This window comes from Tilletiopsis washingtonensis (genome assembly GCF_003144115.1).
Source record: "Tilletiopsis washingtonensis strain MCA 4186 unplaced genomic scaffold FA09scaffold_1, whole genome shotgun sequence".
Lineage (NCBI taxonomy): Eukaryota > Fungi > Basidiomycota > Exobasidiomycetes > Entylomatales > Tilletiopsis > Tilletiopsis washingtonensis.
This window is the reverse complement of record NW_020311998.1, coordinates 822,029-832,374: the sequence shown is the minus strand read 5'-3', so window position 1 is coordinate 832,374 and position 10,346 is coordinate 822,029. Positions and strand designations below refer to the sequence as shown.

Sequence of the window (10,346 nt, the reverse complement as noted above, 5' to 3'; positions counted from 1 at the left end):
TGTTCGCCGGCGTCTGCGCGCCCGAGCTCTGCGTCGGAATGAGCTCGATCTCATCGTCTTCATACTCGCTGCCCTCGGCGTCCTGGCTGTCCCAATCCTCATCGTCCAGCAGCGGCATGCTGCTCTGCGCTGCCGGCCGCGTGCTGGGCAACGTCGGCCGGCTGCTCGGCCCGGAGACGGGGCCCGAATAGAGCGTGCTCGGCGCAGGCGACGGGTCGAACTGCACGCGCGGCGTGATGGGCGTGGTGGATGCGAAACGCGCGCGACTCGGCTGCGACAGCACGGGCACCTCGACATACATCGTCATCTTGGACGGCGTGAGGGGCAGCGGCTCGGCGCGCGCAGGCGGCAAGGTCGGCGTGCGGCGCTGCAGCTTGGCCGGCGACGTGGACTGAGGTGCGGCCGCGAGCTCTGGATGCGAGCGCTTGCGACGCATAGGACTGCCGTCGTGCGCCGGCTGTGCTCGCGGCGCCTTGATTGGCGAGGGATTGCCGCTGACGATGCTGGAGCCCGAAGGCGAGTCAAAGCCGTTGTTCGGACTGGCCGTGACATAGCCGCTGTGCACCGACGCTGGACTCTCGAACTGCGCGGGATGAGGCGCAACGGGCGTGCGCTGTCCTGCGCTGGTGCCTGCAAAGATGCGAGGCGCCATGGACAGCGCTGCCGTGCCGAGACCCGCCTGGTGCTGCGGCACAGGCGCCGACATGGCTGGCAACGAGCTGTAGTGTTCGCGCCGAGGCGGTGCAGCCGAGTGCTGCGGCAGCGGAGACGGCTGTGCCGGCCAGTTCTGTGCGATGTGGTACGCACTGCTAGCCGAATGCTCGCTGCCGGACGAGCCCGAGCGCGACGCGGCTGCGCGAGGGTACGGCTGCGGCACTATGCCGGGACTGCGATGCACGGGAATGTCCAGTGCGTGCGAGAGCGACGAGCGAAAGGAGCTGCCCGGACTGCTCTGCGACGAGGCCGAGCGCGGCGGCTGCGCGCTGTACGGCGGCGAGTGGTGCGGCTGCGGCTGCGACTGCGAGTACGGCGCAGGCAGAGCAGGCGGGGCGCGCGCCTTCTGGAGGTCGATGGGCGACTGCTGGTAGAACGGCTTGTAGTTCGAGGGATACGAGTCGTACGCTGAGGCAGTCGTCGGTGGCGGCGCAATGGCAGCGCTTAGCGCCGAGACTGGGGCACGACCACCTGTGCGACCCGTCGTCAGAGGACTGCCGGGGCGACGCAACTCGAGCGCGTACATGCACCTCGAGCGCGTACATGCACCTCGAGCGCATACATGCACTGCTTACTCACCTGACTGACTGCGCACGGCAGCTGGATGAGGCCCACGCAGGTGCTCGTCACCTGCGCCCCCACGAATGCTTCCAGAGCTGCTGCTGGGCTGAGCGGCCCACGAGCTCGGCGCCGAGAGATGCTGCCTAGGCGCGTGGCCGACGGAGTAAGGCTGCGAATGTGCCTGCGGCTGCGACTGCGACATGAGCTGCGCCGGGTGCGGCGCGGCGTATGGTCCAGGCAGCGGGATCACGGGCGAGTGGTGCTGCCGGTAGTCGTGGCCGGGATATGGGCCGGGGAACAGCGGCTGGCTGGGGTAGCCCTGCGGCGCAGCGTGATGAGGCGGCGCCGAGTGCCGTGGCTGCGGCGGCTGCGGCGGCGACTGCTGCTGCTGCTGCGAGAAGGCATACATGCCCGCATCGTACGGCAGACGACCCCAGTCGCCGCTGCCGCCTGCTGCACTGCTGCTGCTGCCGCCGCCCATGGCGCTGCCGAGCGAGCTGCCGGCCTGCTGCTGTGGCCAGGACGGATGGGCGGCGCGCTGAGGCGCCATCGACGAGCCGCTGCTCGACTGCTGCTGTGCGCTTGCCGGCAGTCCGGGCTGAGCAGCGAACACAGACGGCAGCGGCGCACCTCGCGACGGCCCGGCGGCCGACGGCGGCCCGCTCGGCGGCCAGGCGCCGTAGTGCGGGTACTGCGGGTCGCCCATGGCCGGTCGCGCCTGGCGAGACGACTCTCGCTCTAGCAGGCAGCAGAGAAGTGTGGCGGGTGCGACGCTGCGGCCATGAACAGCAGAGCAGTGTAGCGGGCGAAGTGCAGACGGACTGGAGAGTGAGGGTGGGGATGCGGTGGCTGAGAGACAAGGAATGCTGCGTGGCACGGCCGAGCAGGACAAAAGTGAGCCGCTCGAGGTCGAGCGCCGCCCCGAGCGAGATGCTCAAGCCGCGGCTCCTGCTGCCGCGCCGGCCGGCCAGCACAGCGGCGCGCACGAGAGCGGCGCCGACGCGCGCCACTTAACGCGCTCACGCGCGCGTCGCCAGGCGCGTCTCTGGCGCCGGCTCTGCTCCTCAGCTCGTCGGCGAAACAGGCGCAGAGAGGCACGTCAAAACGCTGGATGCTGCATCATCGAGCTCTGGACGCTGTCAAGGTTGTGCAGGGCTGAGGAAGGCGGTGCAATGCTGGCCCGCGCCCGCCCGTAGGAGCACGGCGAGCCGCGCCGCCGAGCCTCTCCCACTGACCACGGCAGAGCGATGCAGCAGGGGAAACAGCACAGCGTCCGTCGCAATACAGGCATGGTGGAGGCAAACGCAGCCTTCTCGCCGACCGCCCGCCGCCGACGGGCGGGGGCGGCGAGCAGCAGCAGCGGGTGTAAGTGTTGGTCGCTGGGCTTGCGGCCGCGGCGGCGCACGTGCGCGGTGATGTGCCTCGGCGCAGGCCGGAGCCGAGGCCGCGCCAGCTGCAGGCACGCCAGCACGGCGGCGGGGCACGCACGGAGTCGCGGGCGCGCCTTCCGCCAGGTTCCTCGCGCTGCCCGCCCGCCGGCCGGCCGTCTGTGCGCCGCCGGCGTGTTGCCAGCGCCGCCGCCATCGCAGCGCCCGCCGAGCTCCGTGCAGGTGGGTGGCTCTGCGCGGCGGGCGCCTCTCTGCCCGCTACCACCACCCTCTCGCACTCTTGCCCACCCGCACCATGTCGTCCACCACGCTCAACTCCAAGGTCCCGTCGCTCTCCAAGGCGCAGGCCGTGCCGCCGTCGTGGAAGGACCTCGGCAAGCTCGCCAACGACACGCTCACCAAGGACATGTGAGTGTGCTGCTCCACTTGCGGCACAGCGGCCGCCTGGACGGCGTGCTGCGCCTCACCGCGCCTGCACTGCCGGGCCGTGCCGATCCTGCACTGCTGCACCGCTCTTGCACTGTCCGCACCCTCTCGCACACTCTCTGACACCCTCCTGCAGCCCCGTCCACGGCTCGACCCTCGAGGTCAAGACCAAGGCGCCCAACGGCGTGCAGTTCCGCGTGCTCGGCGCGCGCGACGCCAAGAGCGGCAACATCAACGGCGACCTCGAGATCAAGCTCGCCGACAAGAAGCGCGGCCTCACGCTCACGCAGTCGTGGCTCACCAGCAATGTGCTGCGCAACCACGTCGAGTGCGTAGCATGCGCGCCGCACTCCCATGCCGCACACAACTGACCCGCGCACCAGGCTCGAGAACCAGATCGCCACGGGCCTCAAGCTCGAGCTCATCTCGACGCTCATCCCCGAGAAGCAGAGCAAGAACGCCATGTTCGCCGCCAGCTACAAGATGCCCGGCCTGCACACGCGCTCGCACATCGACCTCTTCAAGGTAAGCATGCGGGCCCGTGTCTCCGACGGCCCGGCGCCCGAGTGGATTGCGCGCGACTTTGCCGCGCGCCAGACGCGCGCCCAGGAGGCGGCTGAGCGGCGCCAGGCGCGCGAGGGCGAGAGCGGCGCACCGCGCGCACGTCCGGTGATCCCGGCGCCGCTGCCGCCGTTTCCGTCGTCGTCGGGCAGTGCTGCAGCGGCGGCGCTGGCAGACCTGAGCGCGCTGCCACCGCTGCCGCCAAGTCCGCCGGCGCCGCCCGCAGGCGCGGACAAGGCGACTGGAGGCATGTCCGCTGGCCCGTCTTGGAGTGCGCGCGCGCCGCGAGAGCCGCGCGAGCTGCGTCCGTTCGTGCCGCCGCCGTTCCTGTCGGTGCGCGCGAATGCGCGCACGCGCTTCAGCGACGAGGGCCTCGGGCCGGTGCGCTGGAAGGTCACGCTCGTGGCGCAGGGCATGCTTGAGGCGGGCGTGAGCGGCGAGGCAAAGGCGGCACCTGTGAGTGCGCGGCGCTGGGGTGCTGCCGCGCGCGTGTGTCCAGGTGCTGCAGGATGTCGAAGCGCGTGCTGTGTGCTGTCTCGTCCACGACGTGTCTCGACAAGCGCTGACGCGCTCCTCCTCGTCCAGGGCCCGACCGTGACTGCCGACGCCGTGGTTGGCCGTGACGGCTTCCTGCTCGGCTCGGAGGCGTCGTACGACGTGCGCGACGGCAAGGTGCAGCGGTACAACCTCGCCGCCGGCTTCTCGGCTCCCGAGTACGCCGTCACGCTGCACGGCCTCGGCAACCTGAGCACGTACAGCGCCAGCTACTACCACCGCGTCAACTCGGACATCGAGACGTCGGCGCGCGCCACGTACGACTCCAAGGCCCCGGCCAGCAACGTCAACCTCGAGGTCGGCACGAAGACGTGAGTGTGCTGCCGACGTGTGTGCGAGACCACGGCTGACGCAGCGCGCACTCAGCTACCTGGACAACGCCGCCTTCGTCAAGGCCAAGATCAACAACGCCGGCATCCTGTGCCTCGGCTACACGCAGGCCCTGCGCCCGGGCGTCAAGGCCTCGCTCGGCCTCGCGCTCGACACCGTCAAGCTCTCCGACGCCGGCGGTGCCAACGCCCACAAGGCCGGCTTCAGCCTCGTCTTCGAGGCCTAAGCGGCACTGCTTGGCCATGCGCCGGGCCCTCGTGCCATGCGCCACCGCCCGATGGACCCGCCCCGGCATCGTGCGTGTGCGCGTCTGTGCGAGGACCTGCCTCTGAACGAGACACTAGACCAACGCTGCTCGCTTCTTCCTGCCGTCGCTCTGCCGTCGCACGCAGGCGCGCTGTCTGAATCAAATGAATTGCACACATCGGTGACGAGCAGGAGGAAAGATGGCTGGGGAAGCGTTGGGACAGAGGCTGAAGGTCGTGGTCGTCAGGCCTGCGACTCGCGCGCCAGGCGGTCGCGCAGCCGGTCAGCCCTGTTGCGCGGCGCAGCGCCGAGCTGCGTCGGCACGTTGAGCTGCAGAGCGAGGGAGAGAGGTCAGCGCGCACGCGCGACAGGGGCGAATGGTGCACAGACGCGCGACGTACCATGTCGAGATAGCTGCGCGCCAGCTCGGCGGCCCACTCGCCCTGCGGCAGCTCGTCGTCGCCCTCTTCCTCGTCGCTCTGATCGCCCGGCGGCGGCGGCGGCGGCGGCGGCGCCTCGTCGTACTCGTCGCCCGTCGCTTCGCCGTCTGCGGCGCGCTTGCGCTTCTTTGCCGCCTTGCGCTCCTCGCGCCGGCGCACCACAGCAGCACGCGCCCGCTGGATGCCCGCCTGCGCCGCACCCGCATTCACGGCGCCTTGCAGGTGGTGCGTGGCGGCGGCGAGGATGGCGTCGTCGCGCGGACGCTCGAACGGCGGCAGGAAGGGCGCGCCGGGCGGCCGCGCGATGCCAGAGCTGCCGCTCGAGGGCGGCGGCAGCGAGAGCGAGGAGAGCTGCAGGATAAGCAGGCCGGCGTAGAGATGCAGCGCCGGCTCGACGCGGTACGGGAAGCGATTCACGCTCCTGCAAAGACGCCTCAGCAGTGCAGCGAGGGGCAGCACGCACACACGACTCACAGCTCAATCTCCTCGAGCGCCTCGCGGCCCTTGCCCGCCTGGATCATCAGCGGCACAAGCTCGAGCATGAGCTTGGCGCGCTGCGGATGAGGCGAGGCAGCGTCAGCATGCGGCGTTGCGCTGCTCACGCAGCGCACTCACCAGGCTGCCGCGCCGGCGCATCAGGCCGCGCAGGTATGCGATGCGTGCCTGCACGGCGGCGTCGCTGCCGCTGCCGCTGCCTTGCGCCTGGCCCTCTGCGACGGCCTGCTGCTGCGCATGCAGGCCCGCGACGTCGAGGCCCAGGCGCCAGAGGTCCTGCGTCTTCCACTCCCATGCGAGCATGAGGATGCGCAGTGCCCGCGCCGCCCTAGCAGCATCCCGGCGCGCCAGGCTGAGCAGCAGCACGTCGTGGGTGCGCTGCAGCACGCGGCTGCGCTGCGGCAGCGCCTGGCGCGTGGCGTCGGGGCGCGCGGCGGCGGCGGCGGCGGCCAGCGCGGCGGGCAGGCTGGGCGCGAGCGGGATGGGCGCGTGCGGCTCTGCGATGAGCAGCTCGGCGCCGGGCAGCGCACTGCTGCGCCGCCGCCCGTACGTCTCGAGCGGGCGCGCGGGTGCGTGGTGGAAGAAGAGCGCGGCCGATGCATGTGTGGCGGCACTGCCGCGCAGGTGCGCCGGCCGCGGCTTGGAGCGCATCGCGGGGCCGGCGCAGTGGGGGATGGGCAGGGGTGTGGAGGCGCTGAGGATGGACGCGAGGCCCAAATTTCTCTCCGCGTCACGCGACGCCGCAGCAGCGACACGACACGCCCGGCGGCTGCGTGGCCTGCTCGTCGCACGGCCAGCCCTGGCAGGCAAGATGCTCACGCTGAGAGCAGCACAATCGAGCGCATGATCGCCCGTATGGCCGCTCGCGGGAGGAGTAGCACAGGCGTGCCATCGGGCTCGGTGCGCGGCGCCGGCGTTGCTCATCGCGCGCTGGCCGAGCGTCGCGCGGCCCGATGGCTCGGCCATGTGGGCCGCGCCGCTTGGCAGCGCCAGACGCATGAGGCAGGTCCCTGTGCATGGTGCCAAGCGTCTGGCGCTGCTGCTGCCGCATGCCGAAGCAGCACACATCAGCGGCGCCTCTCCAGCCACCTTGCCGGCGCGGGGTCGTTGCGGTGCGGGATGGGCGGAGGCGCGGCGGGCAGATTGCCGAGCGGCTCCGAGCGCTCGGTGGCACGTGAGGACGCGAAGGATCTCCAGGGCCACCTTTGCGGCAAGGCAAGGCACCGCTTGCAGCACGTCTCGCTTCGGCGGCGTGCTCGAATGCTGCAGGTGTGCCGGCGATTACCAACAGCATGCGGGTGCAGCGCAAGTGCCGAGTGGGCGGCGGCGCTGCGTGACGTCTGCGGCCGTCACGGTCGAACCGGCGCGGCGTGGAGGAGGCGGCGCGGCGGCTCGGCGCTGACGCCGGCCGGAGATCTCTCCTCCGCGCGCTCGGCGAGCTTCTCATGCGCTGCCGCTGCCGCTGCCACGCTGCCACCTCCTCTCTCCGCGGCGGGGCATCTCCGCACCCGCACTGCCCGGCTGTCCTGCGGTACCCTGTGCCGGTGCTGCTGGGCTGCCGCTCTGCACATGCTGCAGCTGCCCCGCCTGTGTCATCCGGCAGCAGAGAATGCCGCTCCTTCTCCACGGCGGCGCTGCCGTGGGCGCATCGCTCGTCACTCGCCGAGGAGCCGCGTCCGCTGCGCGCGCTGCCAGCACGGCCCAGCGCCTACATAAGGGCGCCCCGGAGATCATCGCCACGCGCCGCTCCCTCTCCCACTCTCCACACACACACACCCACACACCACTCTTACCCCTTTACTACTTGCCCGCCATGCCGTCGCTCCCCACCTCCTTCAAGCTCAACAACGGCCTCAGCATCCCCAGCGTCGGCCTCGGCACGTGGCAGAGCCCCAAGGGCCAGGTGCGCGACGCCGTGTGCGCCGCGCTCAAGGCCGGCTACCGCCACATCGACTGCGCCTGGGGCTACCAGAACGAGGGCGAGGTCGGCGAGGGCATCCGCCTCAGCGGCGTGCCGCGCGAGGAGATCTGGATCACCAGCAAGGTACGCAGCCAGCGCGCGCATGGCGCGCCATGGCAGCGCGAGCCATGGCGCGCCAGTGCGCGCGCGCAAACCTTCTGCTCATCATCCACTGACACCTGCCTTCCTCTGCGCGCGCTCAGCTCTTCGAGTTCCACCACAAGGTACGCACGCGCGCGCTCGCCGTCTGTGCGCGCGCATCGCATGCTGACCCATGCCTCTCCACAGCACGTGCGCCAGGCCGTCGAGGACACGCTCCAGAAGCTCGGCGTCGAGTACCTCGACCTCTACCTCATGCACGTGAGCATTGCGCGCGCGCATACAGTCACCACACACGCCCCGTGCTGACGCCCTCTTCTGCAGTGGAACGTCGCCCTTGAGCCCGACGTGCCGGCCGACGGCTCGCTGCCGCGCGCGCCCAAGCGCAAGGAGAACGGCAAGCCCATCGTCGACCGCGAGCTGTCGGACAACCCGCTGCCGTGCTGGCGCGACCTCGAGGCCCTCGTCGACGCCGGCCTCGTCAAGTCGATTGGCGTGAGCAACTTCAACATCCGGCGGCTGCGCGCGCTCCTCAAGGACGCCAAGATCAAGCCGGTGGCCAGTGAGTGCACGACATGAACGCGCGCACGCGCGCAATACTTGCTCATGCCCTGCTCTCCACCTCCAGACCAGGTCGAGCTCTCCTTCACCTGCCCGCAGCCCGAGCTGCTCAAGTTCTGCATCAGCCAGGACGTGCTCCCGCAGGCCTACAGCCCGCTCGGCTCCACGGGCGCCAGCCACGCCAGCCTCGACGCCGTGAGTGGCACGCGCGCGCTGTCTGTGCGGCATTCACATGCAGTGCTCACCATCGCCCTACCCCCAGATCGAGAAGCTCGCCAAGAAGCACAACTGCGAGGGCGCCAACATCCTCATCTCGTGGCAGGTCGCCCGCGGCGCCAACGTGCTCCCCAAGTCCGTCACCGCCTCGCGCATCGCCAACAACCTCAAGCGTGAGTGGCGCGTGCACATCCATCGCGCGCGCATGTGCTCATCCTCCCTCTCTCCTCCCAGTCGTCGACCTGTCCGACGACGAGGTCGCCGAGCTCGAGAAGCAGGCCGCCGCGCAGCCCTTCAAGAAGGTCTGCGACCAGTCGGAGGACTTCGAGTACGACATCTACGAGGCCGACCACCCGCAGAACAACGACAAGGCCCAGGCCAACCTCTGAAGCGGGTTGCACATCTGCCGCTCGTCGTCGATGTTCCTGCTTCGGTGTAGTAATGGTCCAGCGTGGGGAATGACAACTCTTCAGCACTACCCTTGGGTGAATCGTGACGGTGCGTGCTCGGTGAGCGGAGGGAGGGTGGGGAAAGCGAAGGCGGAGCCGAGGCAGGAGGCAGTCGCGCGCTCATCATCGGGCTTCCTTCGCGCGCGGCGGGGATCTCGCCGCGCGCGCGTCGGTGGCCCGTGCGCGTCGCGCTCGCATTGGCGCGACTCCTCCGATTCCAGGCCTTCTCGAGCTCGCTACACATCGGACAAGCCCATCGCTGCTACAACAGCACGAGGCAGCTATCTCACCTGCATATCGTCTATGTGCAGGCCATCGGCGGTGCTCATCCCATGGGCATGAGACGGAGGCAGCGGCGGCGGCCGGCGCATCGCGATCGGGTTCGCAAAGGTAAGCTCGTCCTCGCCCGCCCCCGCAGAGTGATACATGCTCTTCGCCATCTGCGGCGCTGCAATTGCTCTACGTCAAGCCATTGCCGCCTCGATGTTGACCGCTCCAGCTCAACAAAGCATGCAATTCCCGAGAGAACGGTGCCCAAGAGAACGGTGCAAGACAGCAGCGTGACGTGTGCAGGTGAGGGCCGACGAGGAACAGAGCCAGCTGTTCCGCAGCAGACCACGCAGGGCACCTAGATGAGCTTCCAGAAGCCAGCCTGGTTCTGCAGCACGGGCCCGGCATGGCGTCAGCTCGGCGTTCGGAGGCACAACGATGCTGCGCCTTGGACGCACCAGGTCAAAGTAGGCCTCGTTGAATGCGCCCGGATTGTCCATCGACCACTGCGGACATGTCTGCGGCGCGCCGCAGCCGTCAGTCTGCCAGAAGCCCTCGACGAAGGGGCCGCAGACGTCGACGTTCATCTGCGACGTGGGTGCTGTGTGAGCTGATGAGGGCATCTGCGGCACGAATGGCGGGCATTGCGCACGACGATCTGGTGCGCTGTGTTGCAAGAAGAGAGCGTCAGTCAGCCCGGAGGTGCTCTCGTCTCGTCGGTCTGCCAGACGCACCTGCAAAGCGCTTTTTGATCGAGCACGCGGCCGTCTTGGGAAACGCAGCGTGCGGCTTGCCCCACGTCGACGGGTCTAGCACGCCGCGCACGTCGCCGATGCTGCCCTTTGGCGCCTTGCTGCGCGGCCAGTACCAGATCTGCCGCGGGGCATGTCAGCCTCGACGACGCAGCGGCGCAGTGTCGGGGTACGCACGAAATGCGCATTTCTCCTGCTCAGCGGAGAGGCGCCTCTTGCGGCGCCGGCTGCTTCTCGCGCCCGTGCCGCCGGCGAGGTTCTGCATGCTGTTTGGGCGCCTGGGAGTAAGAGTGGGCGCGTGTGGAGGCACGTCACGATAGGAC

The 10,346-nt window shown here is 69.7% G+C and overlaps 5 protein-coding genes across 5 annotated transcripts; 3 read left to right on the top strand and 2 right to left on the bottom strand.

Annotated features, from left to right (window-relative positions):
- The first annotated feature begins 176 nt into the window (after positions 1 to 176).
- FA09DRAFT_11833 (hypothetical protein) lies at positions 177 to 1,194 on the top strand. The gene has a single exon (XM_025739024.1). It carries the CDS (start codon positions 416 to 418, stop codon positions 1,124 to 1,126), a length of 711 nt encoding a protein of 236 aa, XP_025601639.1. The 5' UTR covers positions 177 to 415; the 3' UTR covers positions 1,127 to 1,194.
- Positions 1,195 to 2,923: 1,729 nt separating this feature from the next.
- FA09DRAFT_327298 (putative mitochondrial porin) lies at positions 2,924 to 4,961 on the top strand. Its single transcript, XM_025741357.1, has 5 exons — positions 2,924 to 3,071; positions 3,226 to 3,417; positions 3,473 to 3,614; positions 4,236 to 4,516; positions 4,572 to 4,961. Exons 1-5 carry the CDS (start codon positions 2,959 to 2,961, stop codon positions 4,759 to 4,761), a joined length of 918 nt encoding a protein of 305 aa, XP_025601638.1. The 5' UTR covers positions 2,924 to 2,958; the 3' UTR covers positions 4,762 to 4,961.
- On the bottom strand, positions 4,568 to 6,153 carry FA09DRAFT_11728 (hypothetical protein). Its single transcript, XM_025739018.1, has 4 exons — positions 5,837 to 6,153; positions 5,696 to 5,775; positions 5,183 to 5,642; positions 4,568 to 5,111 (listed from the first exon to the last, which is right to left on the bottom strand). Exons 1-4 carry the CDS (start codon positions 6,017 to 6,019, stop codon positions 5,025 to 5,027), a joined length of 810 nt encoding a protein of 269 aa, XP_025601637.1. The 5' UTR covers positions 6,020 to 6,153; the 3' UTR covers positions 4,568 to 5,024.
- A 1,376-nt stretch (positions 6,154 to 7,529) lies between these two features.
- Positions 7,530 to 8,941, top strand: FA09DRAFT_335971 (putative aldehyde reductase i; the record flags this gene model as incomplete). Its single annotated transcript, XM_025743817.1, has 7 exons — positions 7,530 to 7,760; positions 7,880 to 7,900; positions 7,965 to 8,036; positions 8,100 to 8,337; positions 8,404 to 8,531; positions 8,599 to 8,725; positions 8,787 to 8,941. 7 exons carry the CDS (start codon positions 7,530 to 7,532, stop codon positions 8,939 to 8,941), a joined length of 972 nt encoding a protein of 323 aa, XP_025601636.1.
- A 688-nt stretch (positions 8,942 to 9,629) lies between these two features.
- On the bottom strand, positions 9,630 to 10,211 carry FA09DRAFT_335970 (hypothetical protein; the record flags this gene model as incomplete). The annotated part of the gene is made up of 5 exons (XM_025743816.1): positions 9,630 to 9,659; positions 9,730 to 9,858; positions 9,924 to 9,937; positions 10,006 to 10,124; positions 10,201 to 10,211. The coding sequence occupies 5 exons, from the start codon at positions 10,209 to 10,211 to the stop codon at positions 9,630 to 9,632; spliced, it is 303 nt and encodes a 100-aa protein (XP_025601635.1).
- Between the last annotated feature and the right edge of the window lie 135 nt (positions 10,212 to 10,346).